The sequence below is a fragment of the Notamacropus eugenii genome, chromosome 7 (assembly GCF_028372415.1).
Source record: "Notamacropus eugenii isolate mMacEug1 chromosome 7, mMacEug1.pri_v2, whole genome shotgun sequence".
Lineage (NCBI taxonomy): Eukaryota > Metazoa > Chordata > Mammalia > Diprotodontia > Macropodidae > Notamacropus > Notamacropus eugenii.
Window position 1 is genome coordinate 804650 of NC_092878.1, and position 13187 is coordinate 817836.

General features: G+C 37.1%; 1 protein-coding gene across 2 annotated transcripts in view; it reads left to right on the top strand.

Annotated features, from left to right (window-relative positions):
- GNB5 (G protein subunit beta 5) overlaps positions 1–13187 on the top strand; it is a 54706-nt gene that overhangs the window by 20372 nt on the left and 21147 nt on the right. For both annotated transcript variants that reach the window (XM_072623925.1, XM_072623924.1), the window contains 3 exons: positions 1605–1646; positions 3302–3378; positions 9398–9530. In XM_072623925.1, coding sequence (XP_072480026.1) covers positions 1605–1646; positions 3302–3378; positions 9398–9530 — 252 coding nt within the window. The remainder of the gene's footprint in view (positions 1–1604; positions 1647–3301; positions 3379–9397; positions 9531–13187) is intronic.

The following is a 13187-nucleotide window of genomic DNA, read 5'->3' on the forward strand; positions in this document are numbered from 1 at the left end:
ATAAATTGTTATTTTGACTGGCAGTCTAAAATATTAGAGAGAAGAATGCCATTCTCTTAAAACTCTATCAGTTATGGCTTACTATCTTGAACTCTAACAATTCCTTTACCAAAGGCCAAAAGAATCAGCTAGATTTCTGTAGAAAAATCTCGACACTCAGGTTCATACGGTACAAAAAATGGAAGACAATAAAGTGTTATCAAAAACAACAAAAAAGACCTATCTAATCAAAGTTTTCGTAGAAGTGTTAGATGTAGTTCCATAAAACAGAAAGCAATCAACAGGTCCAAGGGTGATGATTAAATTTTATATTAATGTAATAGAACAGTATGATGCCACTGAAACTGAAGGATATACAAAATAAAAAGAAATCTGGAAAGACCTTTACGATATAATGCATTGTGAAAAAAATAAAACTAGAATGGAAAACACACTAAGCTATAATAATAAAAGAGAAAAAGAGAATGGGAATGAGTAGACAAAGAATCCTGGTGGGGACCCAAAGGGAATCACTGAAAAATCGATATGATACTTTATACAGAGAAATAAATTAATGTAAACATGGTTACTAAAGTGGTGTAGTTGATTGTACTTATATTAAAAAGTTTTTATTAAAACTTATTTTCTTTAAAAGGAGTGACCAATGGAAGTAGGGATAGAGATGAAGAGTTGTAAACATGATAAATACAAGCTATAATTAAGTTGTCCAACAGTTACCTGAATATGATTTCAGGTTTATAATCTTTTGTGTGCAGTCTTAAGGATTTAGGATATTGTGAGTAGAATTCAAAATGTTGGAAATTTGTTGGAAATCGATGTTTGTTTCAAATGTATGATTGTTTATTATAATGGAACAGATTTGTACGTATTATGCAAACAATGTTAAATGGGAAATTGAGCATTTATCCAAATCAAAATAGCTGCACATATGGAAAAGGAGAGTTTGGGGGCTTGAATTTCTCAAATAGATTAAAAGTTTCACAATGGTTTATTTTTTAAAGTAGTATTCCATTTTTTCAAATTGATAAGTTTTGTTTAGACATATCAGTTACATCCTGGTAACTTTCTCATCCACTACCATTCCTCAGGACCTAGCAATTTTTAAAATAAATTGAACAGAAAAAAGTAAAATATATCAGTTGTAACGGATAGCACAAGAAACTTTTCACTGTACCAATTTTATCACTTCTTACCAGGAAAGAAGTGTTCTCGGTCAGCTGGAAACGACGTTAGCCTTTATATTATATATAAATTCTTTTGTCTTTTAGGTATTACCTTCCTTTGCATTATTATAGCCATAATACATGTTGTTCCCTCATTGTGCTTTCTTCTCTCCTCATCGATAACGTGTCTTCCTGAATTTCTCAGAATTCTTCATGTTCCTCATTCTTTACAGTGCAAGAATATTTCATTACTTTCATATGTCATGATTTTTTTCATCCTTTCCCTGTTGAGAGTATATTTATGGGTCTGAAACATCCAGATTATCATATCAACTTCCTACTTTAATTAGTCCTTGTAGATATAAATCTTAGCGAAAATTTTTGGGCTGTGTTTGTTGGTTTGGAGACACTACTCATATCTGGCTTTTTTTTTCCATCTAGGATGGGAAGGTGATAGTGTGGGACTCCTTCACAACTAATAAGGTAAGGCATTTTTCCAAAGTCTCCATAATTAGCATCAAGAAATGTATTCTACCTGTACACAATAGGTACCATTAATAATACATTGTGTGTTTGTCCTTCATTGCCAAAGAAGACCGTGCCATTAGAGAAACGATGACATGACTTGCACTTGCCTTTGTTTTGAGTGAGGGAGGGCTGGGCAAGTCCCCAGCCTCACTTTTCCTCCAGAGCCATCTGAATCCAGTAACCAGATATTCATCAGGATGACTGGAGATGACCCAGGATGAGGCAATTGGGGTTAAGTGACTTGCCCAAGGTCACACAGATAGTGAGTGTCAAGTGTCTGAGGTGAGATTTGAACTCAGGTCTTCCTGACTCCTACACTGGTGCTCTATCCACTGCACCCCCAGCTGCCCCTTTCATATGGATACTACTGATAGATATACATTCGTGTATATAAAACTGTTGTCCCCTTCTTCTAGGAAAGGGAAAATGAGAATTATAAATTTCATGAGTGAATCTGTTGATATGGGATGATGTCTGTTGGAAAGTATGAAGGCAGCACAGTATAAAAGAATCTGGAGGTGGAACTGAAGTTCAAGCCAGAAGATGTAGATGTCAGTCCTGGCTTGGGTGCAGCATGCAGATACAAGCCATCCGTGACTGCCTATCTTACGCAATGTCTCACGAATGTCCTGCCCTAAGTTCATCGTAAGGCATTCGCTAGGGATCGTGGAGTCTTCCTTCCTTCTTCTTGACGTCACAAAGATACTAATGAAACATGAGAAGTCCATCACTCATCCCAGTCTATTGCTATGTGACCCGACCATCATTTTTACTCATACATTTATTTTATGACATCCTTTATGCTGATTCTCCTTCATTAATTCTTCGTTTATAATGTCTTGTGTCTATTAATATAGATTCCATATAAAATAGCTGCAAACACATCATTCAAATTAAACACTTCAAATATTTTTCATTGTCTAAATGCTTTTAAAAATCAATACTGCTTTTGTATTGGAGAATTTTTTAAAAAGTATCAGTGACTCCCATTGTATGAAGATTTGAATTTTCACAATGGAGAGAGCATATAGGTCTGGTTTATTTAGTGCTTAGAATTCTAGTTCCTGAGGTATCAGAAAGTTCATGATCAGGGAATCTCTGCCTCTATTCCACATTCTTCCACATCTTGTCCACTTATGAGGTCGACATTGGGTAATAGCTACTGAAAATCAGGACCTAGCGTGGGGAGTGGGGTACACCCACTTTGAACCATGGCATAAGGAATTAACTTCTTCCTCGAATTGTGATGTGTTGAAGGAGGAAGGATGTGACATGGGATTTGCCACTTGCCAAAACAGTGAACGTAAAAAGCACATTTTCCACTTGCCAAAGCAGAGGACATAAATCTTACCTACAATTATCTAGGTCTTGGGATTGACACTGCCTGTCCCAAACTCCAGTCCCTTCACTTCTTATGACCTATTAGTGAATAGGAACATTTTGGGGAAAAGAAATTTATTTTTCTTATAGCCAACTATTTTTCCATGAGAAATATATCTCTAAAATGATTGCATAAACTTATAGGAATTTATGATTTGCTTTAAATTAAATTTGCAAATAACTTTTTCAGAAAGAAAATCCCCTTTTCTCTGTTTTTGTGTATGTTTCAGGAACATGCAGTGACTATGCCCTGTACCTGGGTGATGGCATGTGCTTATGCCCCCTCAGGATGTGCCATTGCTTGTGGGTAAGTAAAATAGAACATCTCAAACTTTCGGTCAGATCCATTTCATTTTCTTTTGGCAAGAAATTTCACTGTTTGTGTTTCCTCCAAAAGATAACCCATTAAAATGAGGGTTCTATTTTTTGCTTCCTAATAATTTTTTGAGTAAAACCTAACCTTCCTTTTACATATTTTTTAGACCAGGCATATGAATTCATTAAAGTAGGGACTTCACGATGAAGTAGCTCTTATCAGTTCAAGACAATAAATTTCTTGCAACTTACTGTCTTAGGCTCCTAGAAGATTGAAAGACTGAGTGATTTACCCACAGTCACTTGGCCCATAGAGTGGAAGACCAGGCTTGAACCTGAGTCTTTCTGATTCCAGGGCTGGTTCTTTATCTACTGTGCTATTCTGTCTCTGCCTCTGTAAGAGCTAGCTAACACTTACATAGTGATTTGCAAAGCACTTTACAGACATTATTCCATTTTATCCTCACAACAACCCTGGAAAGCGTTGATGAGGATAATTAGGCCAAGAAGGTTTAGTGACTTGCCCAGGGTCAAAGAGCTAATAAGTATACGAGGCAGGATTTGAACTCAGATCTTTCTAACTCCAGACGCAGCACTATATCCAGTGCGTCACCTACCTGCCCAGGTGAATAATCTATATTCTCATTAAAGACTGTGAGTTTAAAACATGTGCAGTCCCCTCCCTTCACCCAAACAAGAAAGTGAAAAAGCCCCCAACCTCCTTCTCTTAGTTCCGTTTTGTCCGCAGTCTCTCTCTTACTCCACATGAATGTATTTAAAATGTCCAGACTCCTGAAGTGTATCAGAGGCAGACACTGTTCACATTTTTTTAAACTGCTGTAAGTGAATCAGTGCATGGTTGAGTAACCTGCTTAAATAAAAAGCGGGAGGAAAAGAGTCAGTCCCTTAAAGAGCATAAACAGCCTGCTGTGGGGGCAGATCACACCGCACACATATTTTACCAGTGGTGGTAGCCAAGTGCTGTACGGGAAGAACAAAGGGGTGGCTGCCTTGTCCTTGGTACAGGACAAAACATTCTGAACGGATACCACCTACAACTTCACCTGCCACTTTCCTTATCATGATTCAGCCAGTTGTGATGAGTAGACACACTAACAGTCTGTACAGCACAAGTGGAGAGAGCTAACACCTCTGGCCTGCCCAGCTCCTTCCTGGGTTCTTTGTGGAGTCCTGAACAGTTAGCTGTTGCTGTCCAGGGCAGCAGGCTCCCTGGTTACTCATACCTCTCAGTAAAATAGCCACTTCTCCCAATAATGAATAGCCAGACACAAGGAAGTCAGGGCAGGAAATTTGAGACATGGAGAACAAGACTTGGGGCTAGGCATTAGGGCAGGGATAAAGGGTGGAAGCAGGAAGAGTATGGCACTCACTCACCATAGGAGTTTTCAGAACTGGACATTCAGAAGCAGAGGAGTTTCCACTTTGCAATAAAAACCAGTCTGAGGCTACTGATGAGGCCCGCTCACCCCTCTGCACACAGAAATGTAATCCTCAGTAGAGGCTGATAAATCAGGAACGGGAAATGTCGTTCTGTTCAGTTCAAGAGTGGAGAGAGGCTCCTGTTCCATGTGACTGAAAATGCTGCTCAGTATCTCTGAGAAGGTAACCTATTAACCTGAGCAGTGGAGGAAAAAAAGAAGCGAGCGTTTATTAAACACCTACTATGTGCCAAGTTGCACTGTGCAAAAGCCCTTTACAAATATTGATCCTCACAATAACCCTGGGATGTAGGCAGTCTTATTATCCCCATTTTACAGTTGAGGAAACTAAGGCAGACAGAGGTAAAATGGTCAGGGTCACATAGCTAGTAAGTGCCTGAAGCCTGATTTGAACTCAGGTTTTCCTGACGCCTAGTCAGTGCTCTATCCACTGAACCACCAAGTACCACCAAGAGAATTAGGGAAACAGAAAAGAGCCATCATCCTGGAAAGTAATGTCTAAGGACATGGTGGCCTGGGAATTACCCAACCCTGTGTTTTGTCGTCTAACCTTTGAGTGTACGTTAAAATGTTCCGGACCATCACAATACCTTTCTCACAAAATCACAGGACTATAAAGGACTATGGTGTTCTTTCAGTGCAGGAGAGATGATTATCTGGCACATTCTGAGAGCTCTCTGGGAAAGGAGATTCAAAGTCTCTTTTGATAACCTATTCATTGTTTATCTCAGTGTTTGCAGCATTCACAAATAGAAAAGTTATTTTTATGATTTATAATCTTTAATCAAAGTCCTTCCTACAGATTAAGATGTAGAGTCTCAGAGTGGGTAGAAACTTAAGGGCTATCTTTTTTGAGTTCATAACTGAGCAGAAATCCCCTTTACAACCATCTTGTTATATTTTTTGTTTCAGTGGAGAGGGAGAACACCCAGTTGCTAGGATTTTATAAGGATTTCCATATAAAGTTAAATAGTAGCCCCAGGTTAAAATAAGTTAGAAATTATTAAAGTCATGTGCTCACTTGACCAGGCCTTCCCCTTAACCACCTCTGCAAACTAAACCACTTCAATAACTTTCAATATTTATTTATGAATCTGGTTTTCTGATGCTTACATGGTCTAAGTGTGTCATCACACCCACTTGCTGGCTGTGTAACCTACAGGCATCGAATCCGAAGTGTCCCAAATTCCCCTTATCTGACTGAAAGTCATAGAAAATATAAAATTGCATTGTGTTTATTGTTCATCACGAAAAAGCATTCGAGTCAACAGAGCAAGACACTACCTTAAAGGCTCTCTCACAGCCAGGTGTCTCCCATTCATGCATCAAAATCTTCCAAGATATTGCAACAGAAATAACCCTATTCAATGACCCACTGATTTTAAACATCAGTCAAAGCATCAAATGGGGAATATGCTCTTCAAAAATGTATGTCTCTATGATACAGTATACAGTACAAAGTCCACTTGGTAGGTTTTTTTTGTAGGTGGTAAGGGCTTCCAGATGCCCCTGTTTTCAGCAGATTCTGTATTGGTTCCATCAAGCTTCGTAAAACAGAAATATCTTCTGAAAGAGACCTATAACAATTCAAAAGACCTCGGTATAATCATCCACACAGGAAACATCAAGTGGATGAATGGTACCTATTGCCCAGATGATGAGCTCCATTTAGATAAATTATACAACCTTTCCATTAGTATTTACATCTGGGACAATCAGTATAGATAGACTATACATTGAACTTAGAACTGGACAGGAGGAGAAGGGTCAGCTGACTTCCCTTCGGGAAATTGCAAGTTTCCTTTAATAACCCCATATTTCCCGTGGAAAAAGAGACTATCTTTTTAACACCAACATTCTACCACTGTTGCCATTTGGCAATAAGACGTTAAGTACAACAGTTTCCAAAACATTAAAAATTAATATTTAATTAATTTATTTAATATTTATTAATAATATTAATATTAAATAATTAAATATTGAATGAATTAATATTTAATTAATTAATTTAATTAGCATCTTAAATATTAAATAATTTAATATTTATACATTGTGTAATATGTTATATATAATATGTGATATATAATATTATTAATATTTAATAAATTTGATTAGATTAAATAAATTAATATTTAATATTTAACAGAGGGCAATAGAGAGGCACATGGTGCCTCATAAGCAGGTTACAACAGGGAACCATGAGTTAATTCAAAGAATAGGACTAAAACTGTCATCAAGGAAACATGATAGACAAAGAAGATGAGCTGATCACGTGCTCAGGGCAGGGATAACAGGTGGACAGCTGGAGGGCTCCACTAGTATTTTTACATTAGAAGAAAGCAAGGACTCCCTCCAGCAGGATGGATGGACACTTATCACACCTAAGTGGCAAACTGAAGAATCACATGGGATAAGGAAGCATGGAGCACATAGGTTCTCTATCTTTGGAAGGAACTTCTAAATTGATCAGATCCCCAGTCCCTTTGAGTACTCTCGAAATGGCACTTTCCAACTTCTCCACATTTTTCCCCAACTGTGACACTTCTCATTGGGCTTTTCTCTGTATTATTCCAATAAAGAGATATTAATGTAACAATTCTGGAATGTTATGGAGGCAGATCTTGCTTATTCAGTATATATAGTATAGTAAAAATATCTTCACTCAGGAGAGCCCAGCTTCTGGATCTGACTGCTGCTTGGGCAAGCTCTTGAACTTCTCTGAGCCTCATTTCCTCCATCTGCCTTCCCTTCCTACTTCACCAACTTATTATGAATGAGAATTAAACAATTCTCTATAACAATAGAGATGAGTAAGTCCCTTGTGAGTTATAGACTTTAACTTATTGACTTAGTCACCAAGAAATTAAACAACTTGCCCATGATCCCACAACTAGTATGTGTCAGAGGCACTTAGGTCTTTTTCATTCTAAAGCTGGTCTTCTATCCATTACACCCACCAAGTACTGCTTATAAATAGGGATAATGTCAAAAATTTAAAGCAGGGCTAAATTCTCCTTATAAATAAAAAAGTTTCATCTTCTCCCTCATTAAATTTTTTGCTATGAAGACAACTCTAGCTACTTTGAACTTCTAGTAGAGAACCTAATGTAATGATTACCAACTCCAGTTTTGTGATAGTTCAATGTATTCAGTTATCTCTAAAAGTTTAATAAACTGTTGCAGAAATTCACAAAATAAGTTTCAGTATATATTCACAGATACTCACAGATACACACAACAACAGATTATTTTTAATGTAGGGCTGTATTTAAAAAATCAACCGGATACTGATAGAATGCCCCAAATTCCCAATGGCTGAGACTTTCCAGGGTACTAATAATGAAAACAATTGTTGAGCATTGGGAGGCAAGTTCCCTCACTGGTTATTAGTCTCTAAATCATCAAAAGTTGATCCTACTGAAGTTAATTTTTTGTTATAATTAATACAGTGCCTCATATGCACATTATCATCAATAACTATTCATTCTGGGTAAGTATAAACTTATTAATCATATAAGTTTTAGGCTTTGAGATTAAAAAACTCAGAGTACTCTAAGGTCACATGCTTTTCCAGCGTGACATTTGCCACAGCCAGAATGTTCTAGGTCAAAGATTCTTAAACATTTTTGTGTTATGTGCTCCTCTGACAAAGTCTGATGAAGCCTATGGACCCTCCTCAGAATTATGTCTTTGAATGCGTAAAACAAAATATACGATTACAAAGGAAATCAATTATATTGCAATAAAATTATCAAATATATTTGCTAAAGTTCAAAGACCCCCTGAAGTAGGGTAGTTTATGCCCTTCAAAACAGACCAATAAGCTATGCCCATGAGCCTTTCCCCCACCCCAGCTAGCTTCTACCTTGATATCTTCTAGGCTTCATTTGTTGGTCTAATTAGAAGGGAGAGATGTGTGTGTATCTGTGTGCAGGGAGTACCAGCGGGTACTCCCTACTGTACTGTACTGTACTGTACTGTACTGTACTGTAGGGGCTTCAATAAATGTTCAAAACAAAATCAAGTTCCCAAGTTGGAGGACTCCAGGGTAGGCTGATTAGTTCTGGATTTTCAAGGGACTATAGTCCTTTTGTCATTATAATGACAGGATGATGGTGACTGTGATGTAGCCAGTGGTCATTCGGTACACTCCAGCAGATACCAAAATGCTTTATAATCCTAAATACAAAGTTCCAAGCAAAGTGCTAAACTATTATTAGTTTATAGCACTTTTATAGTGTTTTTAAAGTGTAGAAAATATCCTGTGGATCTTTTTTCTTTATCTATATAGCGCTTCATCTTGTACAAGGGAGAGTCAACCACTAATGTCAATTTTCATTTTCCCTGAACATTAACCTGTAACGTATTTATTAGTGCTACCCATCTTTCTATGTCTGAATACACGGTACTCCACACATCTGTAATACAAAGTTGCCTTTCAGAAATAAATGAACAAAAATCATTTCAAAGACTCACTCAGACTTCCCCATTCTCCCGACTCTTTTCCCTGTGTAGTATCAATGTTTGAAATTTCTTTGTTTTCCATATTAGTGGCTTGGACAACAAGTGTTCTGTGTATCCCCTGACTTTTGACAAAAATGAAAATATGGCTGCCAAAAAGAAGTCCGTCGCCATGCATACCAACTACCTTTCAGCTTGCAGCTTCACCAACTCAGATATGCAGGTAAACAAACACCTACCTGTCATAGATTTGCCATTGCTTAACCATGTAAGCATCACCCATCCAGAACAGCAAGAGATACAGAGGAGACTACACAGGTGGTCCTCACTGAATGTCAAAGATGTAGGGATTCATTCATATATGGGCTGAACCAGATTACTTCTGAGATTCCTTCCAGCTCTCAAATTCAGTGGTTCTGTGTATGCTGACAAAGTTTTCTCCTGGAGCAGAAATTCACAGAACCTGAGGTCTGTGAACTTGTCTTTGTCTTTAAATTTTGATAACTGTATCTTCTATTATTGTTGTATTATAATACAATATTATTGTATTATTAAGAATTAGTATTCTTTGTTTTAATGTGTTGTTTTGTTGGGGTTTTTTTGCATTTAAAACATGATTCTGAGAAGCACTCCCTGGGCCTCAATAGACTCTGCCAAAGAGGCCCATAACACCAAAAAAAAAAAAAAAAAAAGATTACGAACCCTTATTCTAAAGGAATTTCCATTGCCCTTGGATTGTCTTCATTTCTTCAAGAATCAGTGAACTCACTAAACTGAATACTCTTTTAATTTATTGTATATTGGTACCCTTACATGCCTTAGATGGTTTTTAAAGAGTTTCTGTTTCCTAGTTCTGAAGGACTCATGATGAAACAAACAATAGGAAGGAGAAAGGGAAGAGGAGGAAAGAAAAGAATTTGGAATTTAAAACAAAAACAAAATAAAATTTAATTTTTTAAAAAAGTTTTAAAAATTTGAACCCTCAAAAAAAAAGAGTTGCTGTGACTCCCCCCCCACCAAATTCATCACAATTTAATCTGCAGACAACTATGTACAAACATGACACATAGATATATGAGAGATTGGAGGGTGCTGTTTGTCCTTCATTCTCAAAGAGGACCATGACATCAAGGAGGTGACGCCATGACATGAAATTGATTCTAAGTGAGGCAGGGTTGTGTGAAGGTACCAGCCTCACTTTCTCCTCCAGAGCCATCTGGGTCCAGTGGCCAGATATAGATTAGAAGGACTGAAGATGGCCCCAGATGCAGGATAATATCAGAGGGAAGGCACTAAGATTAAAGAGAATTGGAAAGGCTTTTTGCAGAAGGTGAGATCTTAGCTGGATCTTAAAGGAAACCAGGGAAAACAGGAGGTAGAGCTACGAAAGGAGAGCATTTCAGGCATCGGAACAGTCGATGAATAGGCAGAGAGATGGAATGATGTATCCGATAAACAGCAAAGGAGGCCAGTATCACAAGCTCATAAAAATTTTCACTTTAAAATAAAACATTTAAAATACTCAAAGTACTAAAAATGCTCAAAATAATCTCCATTAAATTAGACCCTTCTTTACATACCTCTATATTCAAAAGAAGGCAAAAACTAAAAATACTGAATATGTAGTACAACTTTAGAAAATTACTTGAGCTCAAATCATCTTACTACTTCTGATTTTATATCAGAGGTAATGTTTTTATATTTTTTATCATCACTTGGCATGAGAGACAGCATATTTAAGTAAATAGAAAACTCAACTTGAGCCAGGACAAGATGGGTTCAGGTCCCATCATTGACACATACTTTCAATGTGGCCCTGAGCAAGTCACTCAACCACACTCATAGTTCCAGTCAATTCAATGATTGTAAATTACCAAAAAGGTGATGATCTGTATTCATAGAGTTTGTTACTTCTCCAGGAGTTTCTTTCATTGATAAAATCAATGACCCAAACAAAGGAAAATACACATTTGATAAAAAATCAGTGACCCAAACACAAATTTACCACCCTTTTTCTGATGGAAAACATCCTACTATAACATCCACAATGGGTTACAATATTTTTGGACAAAAGAAAAGAGAAGTACATAAAGTTAAGGACCCAAATAGTTTAATCTCTCCTTGCTTGGCAGCAGAGATTTGTTGACTACCAGTCGGGAGATTGAAATAATATTGACTGCTCTGTTGCCCAAAATGTTGGTTGGTTGGTTGGCTTGCGTGGGAATCTTAGAAAAACAGCCTTGTCCTTTGTTGGTGGAGCCTGTCAAAGTGTGAATCACTGTGGGATTTTAGCTTGTTTAACATATATTTAGAGGAGTTGGCACTACAGCTGGAAAAAATAATGGGAAATAAGTGAAAATGATAAGAAAATGGCATATGACGACTAAGCCATAAGTTAAGAGAAGGGGTACTGACCCACTGGGTAAACTTGTGACAGCTCCTGAGTATGGGATTCAGTTAAATAAATTTCTGTAGAAACTTATAGTAGCATAGAATTTCAGAGCTGAGAGGGTTCTTCCAATGTATCTATAAGAAATCCAACTGCTGTACCCTGATGAACATTCACGAAGCTGTTGCTTAAAGACTTCCAATGAGGGGTAGTTCACTATACCTCTCAAGAAAGTCAGTTCCACTTAAGGACAGTTTGTTCTCCTTAGGGACAGTTCTAATTGTTAGTCTTTTTAGTTAATATTGAGTTCAAACTTATGAATCAGAAGGACCAGGACCTGCATTTGGGATTGGTTCTGATAACAGGAATCCTAAAACCTGAATAAAAACAAAGATTCTCCTTTGAAAATTTACCTATAATTGAAAATTCTAAGTGTTCATCTGTCCATTACTACAGATACAGTGAAGAGGAAGAGATAAATTTCCAAAGGAAAAGAGAACATATTGTGGTTGGTGACCTTTTTAAAGGAATTGTTGACTATTCCAAGAAGCACTACTTTTATGGAAATAATCCAATTTTCCACATATTTGGTAGCAGGAGTAGGAAATGAGTATTTAAATAAACACAGGCAGAATGGTAAAACTGGAAAGAGCACTGAATCTGGAGTCAAAGAACCTAGGTTCAAATCCTAATCGGTGATTATCTCTGTGACCTTGGAAAGATACTTAATCTCTCTACATTTCGGTTTCCATATAAAAGTTATGTCAAAAGGCATAGAGCAGTTTTAAGTTTAGTAGCTTAAAAGTCTTTTGAGAACACCTCATATTTGCTTAATATACTCACACTTCATATACATACATACATACATACTAAGTACCTACTGTGTATGTGCAAATTATTACTAGGTGTTAAATGGAATGAAAAAAAATAAATGTCACAACATATAGTCAATGGATTATATCAAACTCTCAAGTTTCCTCATCTATAAAATAGTCCCCAAGGTCCCTGACATACAAATCTATCAACCTAAATTAGACTGAAAAAATGGAGCATAGAACAAAACATTCATACCAAAACTGAAAATAGAATTCAACTTTAGTCATTTAATTAAGTTTCTATTTCTTTCATCGGCCAGAAGACATTTTACCCGAATTTTATAGACCTCTGGGGGCAAGTCTAGACTAGAGTGAGTCATTCGGAACTGAATCCAGACCTAACTTTTTTGGAGTAGTTTTCAAACTCTGGAGCCAGCCCGAGATTTAGAAATATGATCATATGCTACTTAAAAAACTTTTAGTCCTACTTCTCAAATTGCCAAACCTAACAAACTATTACATGATGCCTGGCTAGTCTGGGTTGGCTCTCATGGGCTCCAGAGTAACTGCTAGCAGTACTTTCTCTTCTTTGTGCCCTTTTCCGGTTGCCTTGACCAGGTGCCTGGTACTCTGGTAATGTCTTGGGCAGAAGAGGGAAGGGAAGGAGTAGTAATCT